This window comes from Neofelis nebulosa, chromosome 2, assembly GCF_028018385.1.
Source record: "Neofelis nebulosa isolate mNeoNeb1 chromosome 2, mNeoNeb1.pri, whole genome shotgun sequence".
Taxonomy (NCBI): domain Eukaryota; kingdom Metazoa; phylum Chordata; class Mammalia; order Carnivora; family Felidae; genus Neofelis; species Neofelis nebulosa.
This window is the reverse complement of record NC_080783.1, coordinates 35,491,561-35,511,948: the sequence shown is the minus strand read 5'-3', so window position 1 is coordinate 35,511,948 and position 20,388 is coordinate 35,491,561. Positions and strand designations below refer to the sequence as shown.

Below are 20,388 nucleotides of genomic sequence, written 5' to 3'. Positions count from 1 at the left end.
CTGGTCTAATAAAGCAGTTGGCCTTTTTTCAACCAAGAAGTAATGTGAATCCAACATGGATATCATCTTAGTTGAATGGACTTCTTTTTTCTTGTAACTCAAAATGCTTGTCCAAAAGAAATGAAGGCAGTTCATATGTGACTTAAATTCAAGGACTACAAGTTATCTATTGGAAGATGAAATTTCATATTTAAATCTCACCCTATGTGTTTGTATGCATTGCTTTTGAGCTCTGTGATCTTTTGAGAAACACATACATGCACACACACACACACACACACACACACACACAAACACACGTTCACCTGTGGACTACTACGTTTACTTGAACCTTTAGGTCATCTGACAGATGTGTGAAATATGGCACCAGAAAACTCCCTGGTGTCTTCTCCACATGTGCAGATGCTAAAGAGTATACACAAATCCAGTTCAAGCAGGCTTTGACTTAACCTTGAAATTTTTCCATGGGGGACACTTAAAACAAAGACAAGACACTCTCTGGTCTGGAACTTCTCTCTGACTGCAAAAATGAAAACAGATCTGCAGAGTATCAAAAGCAGACACATTTTTTAGCTCACATAAAGCCAGTAAAGTAAAACTTCTATGTCGTATTCCAATAATAAACCTAGTTGCTCTAAAGGAGTAAGTGTTAAAGGTCTGATAATGTTAGAATTTAATAGTGGACACAAAGAATGGTTTTTGTTTAGTGGACTCCTTTTCTTTGCAATACCATTCAGATAGGATTTTACTAAGTGTCTTTTTCTTGGTGATAGTTGTTCAGAGTTCTGAGTGCAGTTGTTCTGCACAAATTTGAAAGTCCAAATTAAGTAAGTGAGATCAGATGCCAGTGAAGAAAACAAAGAAGACTGTGGGTGTACAGTGAATCAGAAGGGACCGTGTTTGATTTGGGGATTGGCAGATAAGGACATACGGAAATGGGTGATTAGTCATGAGCACCAGGAGCAAACCCACCTCGGTGACCAACTCAGAAAACATAGTCATGGTCCAACAGAGTGATCAGTGTGTTGAGAGAGAACTGATACCAAGAAATTAGGTCATTTAATATGTTTAGGTCTCTGGCCCTAACGTAGTATTCTTTCTTATTTGGCAGTGGAAATCCTGACTGCTCGTCAGAAGAAAGCAGAGGAACTAAAGAGACTGACAGATCTAGCCAGTCAGATGGCAGAGATGCAGCTGGCTGAACTCAGGGCAGAAATTAAGGTCAGTTCTAAAATATCCCAGCCTGAACCCTGAGCCAGAGATCTGATCCCCATTATGTTTGTTTTGCATCCATAGAGTGCTGCTCTCTGAGGACCTAACATCATATACCCAGCTCTCTTTCACAGTGTTGAACTAGACCATTCAGAAGGGCGAAGAACCAACTTAATCACTGTATTTAAGTATGCTATGGTTTGAAGGGATATATTATTACAGAGAAGTACGAGCTATTTTCTTAGGCGGTGGAGACTGACCCAAATAAAATCTATTCAACCATGAATTATAGCTGGAATGGGGGGTATTATTTTCACCATATGTAATTTAGGTGTATGTATATAAACACACGTGTGAGTACACAGTGAGTATGAACTGAGTGTAACAGTAAGGATTCTAAATCACACACAATATACAGAGACTTCTTTTCTGTATCCTTTTCTAGCTCACTTGCCCTTTTATTGAGAATACCACCACAAATATGTATTTATTGGATTTCTACAGTTGCAAGCAATAGAAGCTGACCCTGGCTAACCTCAAGAACAAGTGAAATTTGAAAGAATATGAGTGCAGCTCACCAAAGTGTGATCTGAAGACTCCAGGCTACACTTAGGCAGAAACCCAGGCAGCCACCTGGGTAATACAGGCAGCAGTAATTACCAGACACTCTTCAGGGCACCATTAGAGTGCGTGACCTTCAGATGTCATCACCCTTTGTGCCACCCCACCCAATTCGCATCCCAAAGAAAGAGATTCTGATTGGCCTCCACTTGGATCACATAACACCATTTGGCCAAGGGATGCCTTGATTGACAGACCTGCCAACACTGCGGATCTCTGAAACTGCACTGGGGTACAGTAACCAGAAAAAAATGGTTACCAGAAAGGCGAAAACAAGTATCTATAACAAACCAGGACATTACAATTTATACATCTTCCCTTCTCCTCTTCTCTTTCCCCAGTATACTAAACATACATGTATACATGCACTTGGCTTCTAACTGCCTTCTAGAGTCTAGAGTACCTTGAGGACTCAGCCGCTACTAGGTTTTACATAGGATTGTCTGCTTATCCAGGCAAAACCTGGTCGGGCATGGTGTGACTTTTGACTCCCTTCTGCCCTGGTGAAGCATGAAAGGGAGCCCTGTGAGGATAAGGACTTCCTCCGAGGGTCCTGTGAAGTCCTAGTGGCCTTTCCTTCCTCATCTGCTCTTCTGGTCGTTGTTGCTTGCAACCAGTCAACTGCAACTTCCTCCTAACTAGTCTCTCTCCCTCTGCTGTCTCCCTCCAGCCTGGTCATCCACCCTAAGACCAGCGTTACACCCCAGAGCAGATCTGGTCTCCCCCAGTTTGGTCCACCCTTCCCATCAGAATAAAATCCACAACTGGACTCCAGTATATATATTCCAACTTCGAGCTCTCATCCCTTGTTAGAACATCAGGTGAAGAATATGAAGTTGCCAGTTTCCTAGTCTCTTGAAATTTACTTATTTTCCAAGTTTCATTTCTGCCTACCAAAATCCCATTCATCATGAAATGGTTAATGGCACAGGCTTTGGAGTCAAACAGTCCAGCTCCTGTGACCTTGGGTAAACTACTTTTCTCTTAGATTCCTAGAACCTTGATTCCCCTTATATAAAATAGAGATAATAATAGTACTGACTTTGTAATAATGTGATCAGATGAAAATGAGATTATCTGTTAAGAATTTGGCCCATGTCTGGTAAGTGATCGATAATTTTTTTTGGTGTTCCAGCACAAATGCTCCCCCTTACATAACTCTTTCTCTGTTCCCCTCTGTAGGAAATAATTCTTCCTCTTTTATATTCTTAAAGCACCTTCCACATTCTACCTTATATTATGTTTAGTGGTATCTGTTTCCCTTGCCATGTGGTAAACTCCCTGGCAAATTCAGGAGGGACTGAATCATAGTTATTTCTATATTTCTCACTCTGACATCTACACACAGATCTAAATTTTAAATGAATTGAAAAATAATCTCTTTCCCACTTCCTTTAACAGGAAGTGGGAAATTCTACCATTGAAGACATTGAAATCTTGAAATTCTACCATTCAAGATAATGTTTTCTAGTTACTAAAGGCTTTTTGCGCTTCCTGGTTCCTGGCTCCCTATCACAACAGGGAAGGATGACGTGTTTTCTCTCCAGGGATAATACCTGAGCAAGCCATTGGCCAAATTAGGAAGACTGACAGAATGCAGCCCCAAAATTTATAACAGGACAAAACATGCCAGAAGGAGCGCAAGGGGTGCTAAAGGTTAAATACATGAGTCCAGACACACATTTTGCCTGATCACGGTTTTCTCCAAGTCTAGGCAGGGGAAAGACAGGATCCTCACCTATTCCCAGAACAAGAAGGTGATCATGCTCCAGACCAGTCAAACCAAGCCTGATTTAATGGAGCCACACGGTGACAGAACCGGCATGACTGCCTTCCTGGTTAACACCATCAGTGGTAGCCGAAGAGCAGAGTGAATGAATCTGCAGTGTGCCTCAGTCATTTCTCTAACTGTGGGGCTCCTGTTTTACTTCTCTTTCCTCCAGCACTTTGTCAGCGAGCGTAAATATGATGAAGAGCTCGGGAAAGCTGCCCGATTCTCCTGTGACATTGAACAGCTAAAGGCCCAAATCATGCTCTGCGGAGAAAGTGAGTTTTGCATACTTGCTAAATAATTCTGTGTGAGTAAGCTTGGTGCTATTTGGAGTTGATATTGGAAATGTCAGGTGTGCGGTCCCCCAGTGGGGTTAAAGCAAGGTCTAAAGAGATTTAATGATCTAAGGTCATGACACAAGTCACTAGAAATGTCAAGATTTGAACGTAGAGTCTTCAAATGCCACTGCCCATCAGTAAATCCCCAGGATTTATTAAGCAGTACAGAACAGGTCAACTAGTCTATATCTTTTGCAAACTTTTCTTAAGCACTGCCAGATAAACTGCCTCTCTGATTTCAAATAGTCTAGTTCCACAGAGACCTGTTACACTGAGAGCCAGTCTCCCTAACAAGTCTGGGAACAATCGGCTCTTGTCGTAAAGGGCCCAGCTGTCGTATGTGCTCTGCTCAGCAGTGCTGGGAGCCTGTCCCCTGGTCGGCTCTCTGTGCTGAGTGAAGTCTGAAGATAATGAAAGACTTCGCTTCAGCCATTAGCTTTAGTCTTGTTCGCTATTAAGCCTTAATTAGAGCAGTTAATGTGCAACAAAATTGGCTGATCTTTTTTTTCTCCTACTCCAGCCCACCCACCAGGGGAGGTGGGAATGAACAGTGAAATGGCTTTAAGGACAGGCACAAGGGGGAAAGAAGGACTAGTGAGGGACATGGAATACCCACAACCTCAGAGTCAGCTGAAAATTTGAGATTTGGCTTCATTTTTTTTTTTCAGAGTCGAAAGTGCTTTTTTTCTTGATTAAAATTAGAGAACTATGTTAAAGAGAACTTGACATTACTTCTATGTAGCTTTTGCACTTTTTATGGGCATGTTTAATTTGTGTAAGTTATATATTACATCTATAATTATACTACATGTTACAATTTATACTATACTACATAATATATAGTAATATGAGATGCTTTTACCATTTTATAACATATGGCTGAGACTTTTCCATGTCAATATATTTTTTTTTTTCAACGTTTTTTATTTATTTTTGGGACAGAGAGAGACAGAGCATGAACGGGGGAGGGGCAGAGAGAGAGGGAGACACAGAATCGGAAACAGGCTCCAGGCTCCGAGCCATCAGCCCAGAGCCTGACGCGGGGCTCGAACTCACGGACCGCGAGATCGTGACCTGGCTGAAGTCGGACGCTTAACCGACTGCGCCATCCAGGCGCCCCTCCATGTCAATATATTTAACTCATAATTTATATAAATATAATTGATGTGAACAGTCCCCTGATTGTGGACATTTAGGTTGCTCCCAAATTTTCACCATTAAAGTAACACTGCTGTAACCATCCTTGTTCACATATCTTTGGCAGTTATCTGATTTTCTGACTGCATTTCTTTTTTTTTTTTTAAAGATTTTATTTTTAAGTAATCTCTACACCCAACATGGGGCTCAAACTCACAACCCCAAGATCAAGAGTCATATGCTGTACCAACTGAGCCAGCCAAGTGCCCCCTTATTGCATTTCCTTTAAATTATTTTCCTTTTTTTAATACATGTTCTCTCCCATATATAAAAATCTACCCATTTATCATTCTCTACCCCCAGCTTTTGCCCCATCTCTAAAAACACAGACAGTCTGCTCCACAGTTGGCAATTTAACTGCCCAAGCTACTTTCCATTTCAGCCTGATGATGAGCAAGACCCTGATGCCAAGTGACTGAAGAGGGGTGGGCAGCTCAGCTTGCCTGCTTTCCTCCAGAGCACGTCCAGTGCCATCTAGTGGGAGGAGCCATCCCTTACCAAATTCCAAGGGTCCACATGAAAGTCAGCCTCCCCTGTTGCAGACAATAGTCTTCAAAAGGCTCTTTCCATATCAGCTTTGTTGACAGCATATTGGAAACCCACAGCTAATGAACCAGATATAGTTGTCCCTGAGCTGTAGGAAAGAATGACCCCCGTGAAACTGATCTAGTGAGCACAAGAGCCACTGAAACCCCCTGGTCATGTTCGGACAGCCCCCAACGTGCTGTCACACCTTACCTATAAATAAGGGGACTATTTATCCCTTATTTGGGGGATAAATGATGCATCCCTGTCCTTTCCATTTATAATGTTCTATGATCCCTACTAGTCACTGCTAATCCTCTGGAAGAACCCTAGGATTAAATCTGATCCAACAAGGGTAGCAGAGAAAATTACTTTTAAAAATTGGTGACAATTTTAAGATTCAAAGGTCTTACTGTCCAGCATGGCAGTCAAATTCTGGTGAACTGTGAGAGGGAGGTCATAACTTTATCCTTGAGTGATTCCCTCCAGCACTGATTCAGCATAATCACATAGAAATCATCCCATCAAAAACCACCTCTTTCAAAACCAGCGGGAATGGTGATAATAAACATTGAGCAGACCTGCCTGAGCCTGCTGGGAATCTGTCTGATTAGTCTGCATTGACTTTAGCATTGGAATTGGTGCAGATTTGCAGTGGAGCTGTAGCAAATGGGGTTGAGAAAAGGCCAGATAATGTGGCTCTCATGGAATATGCAAGATGCTTTAGGGCATGTTTGGGGCTGGTAGGTCTGGCCCTGTTGTCGCAAAATATGCATGAGCCAGGCTGACAAAATTCCTGACACCCAACAGAACATCATGGCTCTGATGAGCCAGGTGTCCACGTGCCTCCTGGTTTTTCTGTGTCTCTGCAGCACCCACTGGTCTAGGGGTCTGACAAGGAGGGCAAAGAATGGGTTTGGTAATGGGGCAGTCAAGAGGCAAAATACACTTGTGGACAGGCATGAGAGGATACTTCCAAGATTTCATTGTCTCTCTTCCTTTTGTGGTGCTTAACCTAAAGAATAATATTAACGTTGCTCAGATATGTCTTATTTCCTACAAATGTTTCCCAACTTGGATAACTATGCTGTAATGACAGTTCAATGATTCTCACTGAAGAGCTTCACTGGCCTCACAAACACAAAAGTGCCCTTTCAAATAACAGCTTTAAAAAAAAAAAAAAAAAAGAATGTTTTTATGAAGCTTCTGCCACTTTCTCCCATCTTTTCATCGGTTACTAAGGCAGGAGCGTTTGTGGCATAGCCCATAACACCACGCGCTTTCTTGTTGCAGTTACACACCCAAAGAACAACTATTCCTCAAGAACTCCCTGCAGCTCCCTGCTGCCGCTGCTGAACACCCATGCAGCAACCTCTGGAAAACAGAGCAACTTTACCCGAAAATCATCCAATCACAACAAGGCCTCAGAGGGTAAAGCAGCAAACCCAAAAATGGTGAGCAGTCTTCCCAGTGCTGCCGACAGCTCTCACCAGGCCGTGCCAACTAATAAGCAGGTAAGCCGCTCTGGGGAGGCAGACCCTGGTGCAAGGTGCCGGGCAGAAACCACCTGCCTGACCTCGGAGGCCTCCATCAGTCACTGGCCTCGCAGAACTCCCCTGGTCCATCCAGCCACATTTCACAGGCACTTTCCCAGGTGGAGGAAGTGTCCTTCGTACACTGTGGCATTAGGAGAGTCCACCTGAATGAGCCAGCTCTTCCTGTGCCTTTGGGGCCACCACCCCCAAGCCCTGGTCACTGGCCCGTGTGCAGAGGGGACTCACACAGACGTGGGAACAAGACTACCTGGCCACTGACGCTACTGGAGGGAGGGAATCTGACATTTGGTTTTGAAGATTCTTTAATTCCCATTGATGTGTAGTTTATCAGTAAGAGGCCAAAGTTAGCTCAGATTTTTCTCTCATGGGCTTTTGGTATAGAGAATATATTTCAAAATGACATTATTAATTCTCATCTGCCGTAACACCTAAAAATGTAAGTGTCCAAAGGTCAGTCTTCCTTCATTCCTTTGCTCCTCCACTATATGCTTGAGAAGTGATTTCCCTCTTATCATAGGAGAATGAACAGGAAATGGAATTTGATGATAACAGACGTTGGGCATGCTATAAAGACACCTTTCATGAATTCTAAGAAAGAGAGCTCAAATAAAGAGACTTTTTTAAAGCATTCCCAAATGCTGGTTTTCTAACAAGTGCCCTGTTGGATTTTGTGGTCTAGGTCTTTTAGAATTCTCATTAATTACACTGACAGACATTTCTCTGGCCCCAGGTATCTTCACCAACTCTAAAACAGCACTTTGACAAGGAGCATTTCATATTTCACATCTTCATAGCTTTTATTCACAGCTTTTGTTCTTTGGTCATTATTAAACCCCATACTAAAATTAAGTCTAAAATTTAGTCTGGGCTTCCCTTTCACTTCTTTAAAAACAAAAGCAGCCAGATTAAATGCTAGCCGCATAGATACTTTTTCAGCTCACTGTTATCATTTTCAGCAAAGCATTTCAGGCAAAGGCTCATTTAAATGGAAATATATACACAAGCCAGAGCCCTGTAGACCCAGGGAAGAAAGGCCCTTGTACCAGGCCCTGTGCTTTCTCCCAGCCACGGCCATCCCTATGGAGCAAGACCAAAGAGATGTCACTACTCAGAATCTGTATTCTCTTGAGTACTCAAGATCCTGGAATTCTATTCCCAAATGGCACCAAGCCTGCTTTCAGGATTTTTTTGGACCACTTCCCTGGATATATCACCTTAAGGGCAGACCATACTACCAGTATGTACACTCCTAGGTCCGAAGGATGATTATTCATGGGTGTGAGGACAAATCTTAAGTGTGCAGGCTGAAGTGTCCACATTTGTGTGTGCAAGGCCCACTCACAATGTTGGAAGGAGTCAGAGGGAGGAAGAGACAATATTCACTCGTGGTACATGGGCTTGCCTTTGTGCTCCTGGCCTGGGCCTTGAATTATTAGAGGTGGATCTGCCATAAACCTATACCATCCCATCACAAAGCACAAATGTAGAACTTTATAAATTTGTAAGTCATAAAATTACACATTTTAATAGTAGAGATTTGATTTTCAACCAAGGCCCGTATTCATGGAACAACCTATTTATGAATCTTGTCAGGAGACAGTATGTGAAATGGGAATAGCTCCACCACTTTCTAACTGTAGACCTTGGGCAAGTCCTTCAAATTCATTATCCTCATCCATAAAATGAAGCAAATAATAGCAACTGTCTTAAAGGGTGAGTGTGATGATAAATGAGATGGTACCTTGCTTGATGCCTGGAACACTTTAAGCCCTCAATAAATGTTGGCTGTAACTGACCTCATAGAGTTCACAAATCTTTCCCTTGTACAAACACAGACAAGCTAACCATTGCTTCCTTTCTACTCTTCCATTTATATTCTTGGTTGCTGATTTGTTGAAGGCTGCCAATTTTCCAGTATGATGTTTCAAAACTCGTTGGCTAAGAACTACATAAGGTTTAGAAGAACTAATTATCTCCATGAAAATACATGTTACTTCTATATCCTGCCAGGATCTACCAGATACACCTTATCCTTATACTTACCCAAGATAATATTTCTAAACTATGATATTTGTTTCAAGATGATAAAATAGAAAAACTGCTTTAGAGAAGAAAAATTACAAACCGAATTTTAAACAGAATTTTACATTTCTCCTCATACTAGTCTGGGATGAGAATTGTAATGAGAATTCATATTGCTAGTCTATTTAGAAGGTCCAAGAAATTTTCACGGTAGAGAATCATCATTATCCTGCCTCTGTGTTACATTCATTACATTATATTTTAAGCATATGTTATGGGATTTCTTTATCCTGGTTCTTGATTTGTCTGTCTTATACTCTGAAACCTGTCTTCCAACATCAGTAATTGGAGTTCCACTTGCAAGACTGTCCACTGTTCTTTTAAGCTCTTACCAGCTTGACCTCATTTTCATCTTGTCATTGTCTTCTAGGATGTAAAAAAAGCTTACCTGTGGCTTAGAAATTTGGTTTCTCTGATGGCATCTGCGGTTTGTTGGCACCTAATACCTATCTCTTTTCTTCTTTTGGTAGAATGGATCTTCTAGCCAAAGACGAAGATTTAATCCACAGTACCATAGTAACCGGCTAAATGGGTGTGCCAAGCCCCAGGGCAGTGGTAATGAAGCTGATTTGATGATGAAGGGCAACAACCGCCATGAACACAGAAGACAGCCGCACAATGGCTTCCGTCCCAAAAACAAAGGTGGCGCCAAAAACCAAGAAGCCCCCTTGGGAACAAAGACCCCTGAGGCCCCGGCCCATTCAGAAAAGCCCCGGCGAAGGCAGCACGCTGTAGACAACTCGGAGGCCAGGCCTTTCCGGGGTAATGTCACTAGGGTTTCACAGTGCAATCTCTGCCCTACAAGAATAGAAGTTTCCACAGATGCCGCGGTCCTCTCAGTCCCAGCTGTAACGTTGGTGGCCTGAGCTAGGAGAGAAAAAAGCAGTTTTCACTCAGTTTTGGTTCCCTGCCCGAGGTGCTGACCCAATTCGCTGCCAAAAGAGAGTCAATCAGAATATACAAACCCTATATGGTTGTGTCATCCTCTCTTAATCATTTTTACTAATTCTAATAATCAGCTCTAGCTTGCTTTCATAACATTTCATGGCTTTGCTTGATCTGTTGATGCTTTTTCTCACCAAGACATTGCAGCATTTTAGCCAGGCAGTATTTACTCATTTGTTAGGAAAATCAAGATGTGGCTAAAGATCAGAGGCTCAGTAGCAACCTGTGTTGTAGCAGTGATGTCAGTCCATTGATTGTCTTTAGAGAGTTAATGTTGGAAAAAAAAAATCCTTACTGATCAGACAAACATGATCTGCTGAAGACACATGCGCTTTTGTAGAATTTAACATCTGGTGTTTTTCTGAAAAAAAAATATATATACATATATTGCTTTATTTGAAACAAATTAAAATATGCTGCATTTGACACCTGGCTTGCTTTTTTTTTTATTGATGCCTACTTTATTATTAAATGTAGTACTTTCAGGAAAACTTTAGAGGTTGTGGCACAGATCTCTCCACAATACTCTTTCTCTTCGGACAAGTCTTTTTTCAGAAAAAAAACTAATGCCTTACAATGGCCCCTGCCAGTACATTGCCCACATATGAGTGGATATGCACCCCAGTCATCTTAGACACAATGTGGTAGTTTGGAAACCTTGGTTGCAAGTGACATAAACCTCAGCTCAGCCTAGCTTAAACAATAAAGACAATTTATTGGTTCAGTGACTGAAAAGTCCAGCAACAAAGTATGCCTTGGGTCCAATTTGATCAGGGCTCCAGCTCATTTCTCTTGATTACCTCCGCTCTCCTTCCTCCATAGGCTGACAGTGTGTTCAGAGTGGTGGCAAATAGCTGCCTTGCTTCTAAGATTCAAGTCCATGCCCTACACTGTCTAGAAGAAAAGAGATGCTCTGCAGATAGCATGCATGGGGAGCAAATATCCTTATCAGAAGTCCCTGCAAGGGTCTTGAAAATCATTGGCCCAGATTGCAGGTAGGCTTGTCGCTACACCAATCACCAGACTGGGGGAGAGGGCAGCAAATAAGATATACTTATTAGCATAGACTAATGGGAGTCCAGCCCCGCAGAAACACAGGGGCTGTGTGGGAAGGGCTACTGTTTCCTCAGGAAGGGAGAATGGACACTGGAGGGCCCAAGCCCCACAGAACCCCACGTCCCCTATCTTTGCAGGGCACTTCAATGAGGGCACTTTTTCCGTCCAACTTCTTTGGGTCCTACAGATTGGTTGGCTTCTTTCAAGTGCAAATGCTTATTTTGAGCTCAGCGTTAACATTTTTACTGGCGGCCCAGGTTCAAGTGGCTCCCCTCCACAGAGCTGCCCTGAGCAGCGGCCCTGAGCCACGCAACCAAGTACAGGAGGATGTTTGCCTTCTCTGCAGAGAGCTTTCTGAAGTCTCTGAATGTACCTAGAGATTTAATAGGAATTTTAAATGTTAAGTCACATTCCAGGAAGGAAGGAAGGAAGAGGTGTTCGTTCAAATAAGAAAGATAAATGTTCAGGACTGCAATCCCTGTTTACTCCATCTGAGGCCCTGAATTTATATTTTACAAGACAGAAGGACTTTGCACAAATTTTGTGTAGCAAGATTTGGCCTGCCACTGAAAAAATGTCAGTTTAATATGTGACCGCTTTAAAGATGAGTCAAATAATTCTTGCAGCAGGAAACACTACATTTTCCAGGTCAGGAGTGTACCTGCCTTTGTGAGCCTTGGCCCCTACCACTCTCAGCCTTGACTGACTGCTCTCAGGGTTAAGACAGCTCAAACACATTCCTAAGCACATTGCAAATGCTCCCAGCTCACAGAAAAGAAATAAAACAGAATGCTAAAACGTGTTCAGACCTAATTATGGTTTTTTTCCTAGATTTTGCCTTTCTTATGAGACCCTGGGCATGTGAGCATTTACTAATTTGTATGTTTGAAATGGTAATTTCAATATTGTAGTGCCACTGTCAGGCCATTTAAATACTATATTATGTCTGCTCAGGTGGAACCATTATGATCCTGTCTGGGTCGCATTCTGCCATTCTTTTAAAATGTTTTAAACTCCTTTAAAAAAAAATCCACAGGCAGAAGCACTCTCCTGTCTCTGCTTAATGCACAATAGCCAGAAAAATAGATTCTTCACTCTTAAACATTTCTTTAGTAGAGGTTAAAACATTTTAATACCCATGAAGATTGAATAACTTCAAAACTCACCTACATTGTACCAAGACCCCATCTGTGAAATTCAAACCTCCCTGTTGGGTTCCCATTACATTCCAAATTTCCATTCCATTTGAGAATCTCTGAAGACTCCAGCTCTGTCCTGTTGAGCCTACCCTAAGGGTGCTGAATGCAGCAACACTTAGAACGTTCAACAGAAGTCATACAAAATTCATCCTCAATAAAAGACATTATGACAGTTTGAGGGAAGAAACTAGAAACACAACATATCCAAATTAAGGCTCAGTTCACAAGTAGTTCAATTCTGCTGGCATCAGAAAAAGAGATTCTAATTAAATATTCCTAGGGAAGCAACATCAAATGAGGTTAATGGGAAAAGTTGCCAGACCAAAAGCGACCTGCAGATTTTTGCCAAAGTAAGAGATTTGGGACTTGCGATTCTGAAAGCCTAGATTTGAGCCTCAATTTCAATTTAATCATGAGAAGAGGGAATCTAGGACCTGATCAGTTCTTTTCCTAGGGCAACTGGGGTAGGAGAAGGGTCAGTGGAGTTCGGAGAACTGATTAAAGACTAGAGGTAGGGGTGCCTAAATTCAAAACCTAAATTCAATTGCCTGAGAGTTTTCCCTCTCTCCCTTTCTACCTTGTATCCTACCCTGCCTGTTTAGAGTGCCCTCTTGTGTCTAGAGATGGTAAGATTTTCACTTCTCTACAGACACGCTAACAAGAGCATCCAAGAACTCTGTAATGGCTGGCACCTTTGTTACTACACTGGCTTCAGAGGCCATACCTAAAATGCAGGCACAGGTGGGCTAGGACTCCAGAGTTACCCCAGGCACCAAAAAAGTGAAACAAAAGAGAAATAACCAGTTACCTGCTCCCACATTTCTTCAGCAAACTCATCATCACCATCTAAATCATTCATCTGGCTAATATGCTGCTCCCTGAAAGTACTGAGCCATCCTAACTGCTCTAATTTGGTGAGAAAAAATATGAAGAGTTGCTAAGTGCCAGGGATTCTCTTGTTACCTCAGAATTTGAAGCACGATTTTCATACTATTCGTTGCAAGCTATTAGAAGGAACTTTTTTTCATCCTTTTGCTTTTTCTAACAAGGCTTTATAAATCCTAAGGAAGTTTTCTGTCTATTCTTAGTTTCAAAGAACTCCCTGGTCCTTGGAGGAAACAGCCCAAACCAGTGTTTAATCCCATTACGGCAGCCCCCTAGGCAAAGGGCACTCTGGTCTGGACCCAGTCGCGTGCTGTCCAAGAAGCACACAAGGTTGCTTTCATCATGCAGGTTCTTATAAATTATTTTTGGTGATTGATTTTCACAGGACCCCTTGCTTGTGAACTCTGCTTCTTCTCACAGCTTTTGGTGCTACCAGTAAGTTCAAATCTCACAGGTGACATTGCCGTACACAGTTTTTAGGGAATAAATAGATTCTAAGCAAATTTGTTTCTCTGCTTGAGAAAATATGTAGATTTCTCACACATAAAAATAATTATTTCAGAGCTGTAAGTGCAACAATGACCAAAGAATTTCTACAGAAAATGAGTGTAAAAGGTGCCTCCCATCAAAAACAGAAAATACCTATTTTTAACTTCAGGTGCTTAAGTTTGAATTAGATTTACCAGTTCCTAGTCTCTTGTGAGAACATACACTTTCTATAAATTAGTATCACTGTGTAACAACCTGGCTAATAATGTTATTACCCCTCTGCCAATGCCTAACACACAGTAGGAACTCAATAAATACAAGAGAACAGATAGGAAAGAGTGGTCAACTCCAATATGCCTAGAACATTGTGGAGTCTAAATGCAAAATAATCCAATAAGTCAATTCTAAAGAAGATGGGAAGAGAACAGAGCTACTAAAGTTGTTTTTTTTTTTAATTTTTTTTTCTAACATTTATTTTATTTTTGAGACCGAGAGAGACAGAGCATGAATGGGGGAGGGTCAGAGAGAGGGAGACACAGAATCTGAAACAGGCTCCAGGCTCTGGGCTGTCAGCACAGAGCCCGACGCGGGGCTTGAACTCACGGACCTCGAGATCATGACCTGAGCCGAAGTCGGCCGCTTAACCAACTGAGCCACCCAGGCGCCCCCAGAGCTACTAAAGTTTTGACCCTTGTGGCAGACTAGCTGGACTCACATCTAGGCCTCACCACTTCCCAGCTGTGTAAACTTGGGTGTGTTTCTGAACATCTCATTGCCTCAGTTTCTCCATGGGCTGATAACCATACATACCTTGAAGGTTTTTTGTAAAGACTGAACGAGTTAATCTTTGCAAACCACCTGGAATAATTCCTGGCACTTTGTATGGGTCAGGTAACCACCAAGTAATTACAATGGGAAAGCTTTATAAATTTATATGGGGAAACTTTATATATATGTTCTTTTTTATGTGTGTTTATGTGTGTGTAGGTGTTTATGAATGAGAGAAGAAATAATTAGTAACGAAGGATTAGCTACTAAAGAGTACAGGAATAGCAGACACAGGGACAGTTACCACTGGAGTTGAGGCAGACTGTCCAAGGAAAAAACAAGTTTGGGAGAGCCACCCACCCCTACTCACCCTGGCCCCATAGGCTGAGATTCTGATCCTCTAGAGGAGGGTGTACCTGTGGTCCACTGAGGGTCAAGAAGTTTACTGAGATGCTGGCAGCAAGAAGCCACCTATGGGGCACTGGAGAGCCAGAGAGGAGCTCCAGAGGAGGTGCTGGCCACTCTGCCAGGGGTCCCCCTGCAGGGGTGCCACTGAACTCACTAAGAATCTGGCTGGGGTACCAGCAGGGATACTGTGGAATTATCTGGGGAGCCAGAGGGGGTAGGCTGGACTGGAAGCTACTGCCAAAACTTACTGAGGGTGAGGGCTTCTGGGGGCCCCACACCCCAACTAAGCACCACAGGAGCAAGAACACAGGGATGCTCAATGAACGAAGAAAAAGCCCCTTCCTCCCTCCTGTGGTGTCCCTCCAGTGACAAAGCCAGATGGCTAAAGAGAACTGCTTATAGGGTCCAGCTCCTGGATCACAAGCAAGGCAATAAGGAGTGGATTTAGAACTGTAGGGCCCAAGGGCAGGCCACCCCCACAGAACCAAGAGGCAAAAGAGTTGATAACTGGCATAATCTTAGAAAGCACTAGCCGAGGATTTGATAAATAATAGCTATGCAGCATACAGAAGACTAAACAGCATACAGAAGTCCTGTCCCGCTCCTCTTCAGAAATGGAGCAGCAAGCTTCCATAGGAGGGCCACCATAGTGCTTAAGAGCCTGTACTCCAGGAAGATAGCATTCATGTGAATCCTGCCTTAGCCTCCTACTAGCCGCTAGGTGGCTTACCAAACCTCTTGGTGCTTCAGTTTCCTCCTCTATAAACTGGAGATGATAATAATAATATACCTACATTCTAGAGTGGTATACTAAATATGTCAGTATATAGGGCTTAGGGGAGTACATCTTTGTTTTCCTTAGGTAGTTGCTTGCTCAGAACAGCAAACAAGTGTTTTTAGTATTATACATCAGGGAAAAAGAATTTCCCTGCCCTTCAAAGTCCTTCTAGCTAGACTAAGAATCAAACTGACATGAGGCAGATTAACAGGAGAAAATAAATCTTACTTTCATACATATGGGGAATCCACACAGACATGAAATTCCCCAGTCAGGCAAAATGAGGTATACATGTATCCTGAACTAAGGAGAAGTGGGCAGGGGTCTGGAACTTCAAAGGGAAGGAATGCAATTCACAGAAAGATGAAAAAAAGTAAATGTTTGGTAAATAAATGTTTGCTGGGCCACTCAGAAATAATGGGACATAGGGGACTTTGATCAGAGTCCTTGCTAGGTTCCTCTCTGTCTAGGATATCTAGTTCATATTATTCTATAGTTATCTCTGGTGAGTGCTCTCTTCTTGGAACAAGTCCTCTATCTAAATTCTGTTTAGGTCCTTGATGGGGGAAAAAAGGAGCTTTTCCTGAATCTGCTGGGTTTTGATTGCTTTCAGCTCAAAATAATCTTCACGCCAAGTGGTCCATCTTGGGGCAGGCTGCCCTTGGCTCCTACAATACCAAAATCAAAATTGTAACTGGGGGCTAATAGGATACATTTTTAATTGGCGGGCCTGAGACATCCTTTAATTCTCACGGCTCCATTCCTGCTTGGGATGGACAGCTGTGATGTTTCCTCAATATACCATGGGCCCCAGTTAGGAGAAGTGATTATTTTGCTCAGGTTAAGCCACCAAACTGAAGCAATGGTTCTCAACTAGGGGTAGTCAATCTTGTGCCCATCCCCAACCCCTAGGAGACACTTGGAAAAGTCTAGAGACATTTTGGTTATAACAACTAGGGCAGGGATCCCTGGCCAGGGATGCTGCTTGACATCTTACAGTGCACAGTACAGTCACCCACAAGAAATAATTATCCAAAATGTCAAATAGTGTCAATGTAGAAAAGCCCTCATCTGAAAGAAAGAAAGAAAGAAAGAAAGAAAGAAAGAAAGAAAGAAAGAAAGAAAAGCCCTCATCTGGAGGGTACAAGGGATTTGGAGGAAGGAAAGAGAAACAGAGCTGATGAGCAGGCACATGTTGCCTTGTTCCCCCAGCTATGCTGGGTTCTTGATTGGTTCAGCCTAGCTTACCAAGTCCAGACTGTATAACCTACAGCTGAAGTCTAAATATATAGCTTCTGAAGCCCTTGGCCTATTCCCGTCATCTACATAGAAGTTGAGTTCCCACATCTTCCAAACCGAGAAGTTAAGGGCTGAGTTCTTGAAAGAGCTGCTATTGAAGCAGAATGTCCAAAGTTTTAAGAAATCTTGGCAGACAGAAGCAATAGTTGCCTTTTCCCACCTAGCAAATATACTCCCTTTTTCTTTCCGTAACATGCTTTCTGTCTAAAACAAGTTTCTCTTCAAGGCTTCAGGCCCCCAGTTCATTTCCGTAGCTGGGAAAAATTTTTACTAAGGTAATGAGGGCTTCGGGGTAAAGGAAGGAAACGAAAAGTATGAGAAGCAACAATACAGCATGAAAAGTTGTTAAATAAACAAGTAGGGAAGAATACTGACTGACAGTTACCATAAAGTTCTATTTGTCTTAGCCAGAGCCTACATCAGGAACCATCTAGCTATCAAATATGAAATGTATACAGGCTGTCCAAGACAACACATGTGAACAAAGAAAAATTAGCTTTTCTGTAACAATGTGTAAGAATGTGTAAGCCATGTGTATCTCATGAGGCTGACAGAACTGTAAGTGAAAATGGCCCCTTAGAGGCTGCACCACCAACCAAATTCCATGCATAGGAAATTCTGAAAACAGCTGGAAACCAATTTTTTTCTGTTAGCTATTCATGATGTTTCCTTTTTTGGCTTGAAATCATGCATACTAACTGCAGCCCTCAACAAAGAATCACTCATCCACTCTTCACTGAGGAATCAGCAACTTGTTGACAGTTTTCAAGGCTGTTTCCACATATGGGAAAATGACAGTATTTTCCATCATTAGAAAGTTCCTAGTTAACTTAGGAATACACATATGTAAATAATTTGAATACTTTCCATTTGCTATAGAAGTTCTTTCCCTTCATTTTATCCAATTCATACTTTCCACTTAGTATCTAACCAACATCCTACCAAATATAAATTAAAGCTATCCAAAGGGATTGCAGGTATAAGGCAATTCTTTTTTTTTTTTTTTCTTAAGTAGGCTTCACACACAGAATGAGGTCAAACAGGGGGCTGAACATGGTTCCCAGCGTGGGGCCTCGAACTCACCACCCTGAGATCAAGACCTGAACTGAGATCAATTGTCAAAAACCTAACCAACTGGGCCACCTGTGTGCCCTTAAGGGGCAATCTCTTTTAAGTTACCCTTATATTCATACAAATGTTAGCATTCTCCCCTTTACAGTACAATTTATTACCACAAGTCTTTGTGCACGTTCAAAATGCTATTTAAATAAAAAAACCTTCTATGCACAATTTCTCAGGTAAAGTCAAATATACTGACATGTTAATTCCTTCTTTAAAAATCAAGGAATAGCTGGATAATAATTATACTGTATTTAACCACAGACTGGGAAGTGAGTCAACAATTTTTTTCAGCGTTAGCACTGGAATAGGACTCAGTCTGTGAATGAAAAAGAAATTGCATCAGCAATTCTAGCAGAAGCAATAAAGCAGGAGGGGAGAGGCCAGACTGCTTTTTTCCTTTCTCAGAAATCAGACAGTGTTGGCACCAACCTCTCTGAGATCTCGTGATCCTTCGCTCTGGATTACTTTAAACAACTTGACAAGTTATCTAACTGTTATGGTCATTACTAATGGTAATTTTGGTCATTAGCAATAATCACCCTACTAAGGAACCTCCACTACCACCTCTTTTGTTCTGACTGTATCAACTCTGCAAGGTTGGAAATCAGTTTCCACACCCCCTGAAGATTGCCACCAGGCACATTTAAAAAAAAATAATTGGGGCGTGGGGGAGGAAGCTGGGAATTGCCTTAACTGTTTAGAAATTTACTGAAGGACTACCACATACCAGGCATTACACATATAGAGGCAATGGAGTCCCCTCTCTAGTAGGAAAGATATGTTATCCAATAGTTTAATACCTAACTGTTCAACAACTTTAAATATTAAACAAATTCACAATTTAGTCTACTTCCTCCCTCTAGCTTTTCCTTTGTTCAGTGATGTTGTGTCATTCAGGGGCCAATATGGGGGGATGTTATGGGGGGTGTCATTATTGTACAGCTCTTATTTTGTTCAACCTCATTTTCTTGATCTTTAAAGAACTGGGAAAGACTACCTTCATTATATTGTTGTGCTGAAACTAAAAAGCAAAATGAACACAATAAAACAAAGTATATGAAAATACTTTATAAAATATTACAATGTATTGCCTTATAAGGCAACATTGAAGCAAAAAATTATTATTTAAAAATATAAAATATAAAATGCCAGACTTAGGGCTTTCCATGATATAACTAACCAGTTTTAATCAGGACAAACCAGTTTTCAACACAGATTGCCTAGAAGGGCATAATCATATATCTTTTTGATACGAGCAGTACTAAAGGTCCTACTCATCATAAGAATTTCTTGTCTCCTCTGACCCAACAACTGCACAAACCTACATTTCCAAAGTAATGACACTGAACTATTATTTATAAAGCATACTTTCTCTTTTCTTATTTTTTATTTTCCTGGAAGACCAGAGGGTTATGATAAGTTACTCCTTTGTGTCTACAGAATCTGGAGAAATGTGATTTCATGCAAAAGTACCTAGTCCCCAGGGAACCACCCCAACTAAAGTAATTTTCAAATTACTTCAGCATTCTGAATTTGACTTTGACTCTTGCTACCCATGGTCCATCAGGGACCACTTGTCTCTTTCCACCTTGGCTACACCATGGCCTAGTAGCTGTTCCAAAAACTCCCTTCTTACAAAGACTAGATGTGCTAAATAGACTTCCTTTAAACTGTTAGAGGCAAAGAAAAGAAGGCTATTCGCAGAAACACCCATGAGTACAGGTAAACCTCTTTTAATTGCACTTTGCTTTATTGTGCTTCCTAGATACTGCATTTTTTTTTTTTTTTTACAGATTGAAGGTTTGTGGCAACCCTCCATCAAGCAAATCTATTGGTACCTTGGTATAAAATATTCTTATATGAATCAGTAATTCAAGATATCCGAGATCAAGCAATACTAGTAATGTCCTAAATGGAAGTTCTCAAAATTCACTATGATCTTTGATTTTCAGAATGCTTAGAGTCTTTATAATAGTATTTTTCAAGGTGACTAAGTATTTTTTATATTCTACAGGGAAATGTAGTTCATGAACCATCAGTTATATATTCATTTTTTTTCTAGCCAGATAAAACACCTATTTTAAAAGGCTGCTGGTATTTGAATAGATATACAAAATTTGTTTAATTATTTCATACA

The 20,388-nt window shown here is 41.5% G+C and overlaps 1 protein-coding gene across 8 annotated transcripts in view; it reads left to right on the top strand.

Moving 5' to 3' along the window:
* The window catches only part of SPATS2L (spermatogenesis associated serine rich 2 like), a 166,517-nt gene extending 155,844 nt beyond the window's left edge, over positions 1–10,673 (top strand). For all 8 annotated transcript variants that reach the window (XM_058709901.1, XM_058709892.1, XM_058709944.1 and 5 more), the window contains 4 exons: positions 1,112–1,221; positions 3,777–3,879; positions 6,958–7,178; positions 9,773–10,673. In XM_058709901.1, coding sequence (XP_058565884.1) covers positions 1,112–1,221; positions 3,777–3,879; positions 6,958–7,178; positions 9,773–10,168 — 830 coding nt within the window. In that variant the 3' untranslated portion in view covers positions 10,169–10,673. The remainder of the gene's footprint in view (positions 1–1,111; positions 1,222–3,776; positions 3,880–6,957; positions 7,179–9,772) is intronic.
* Positions 10,674–20,388: the final 9,715 nt, after the last annotated feature.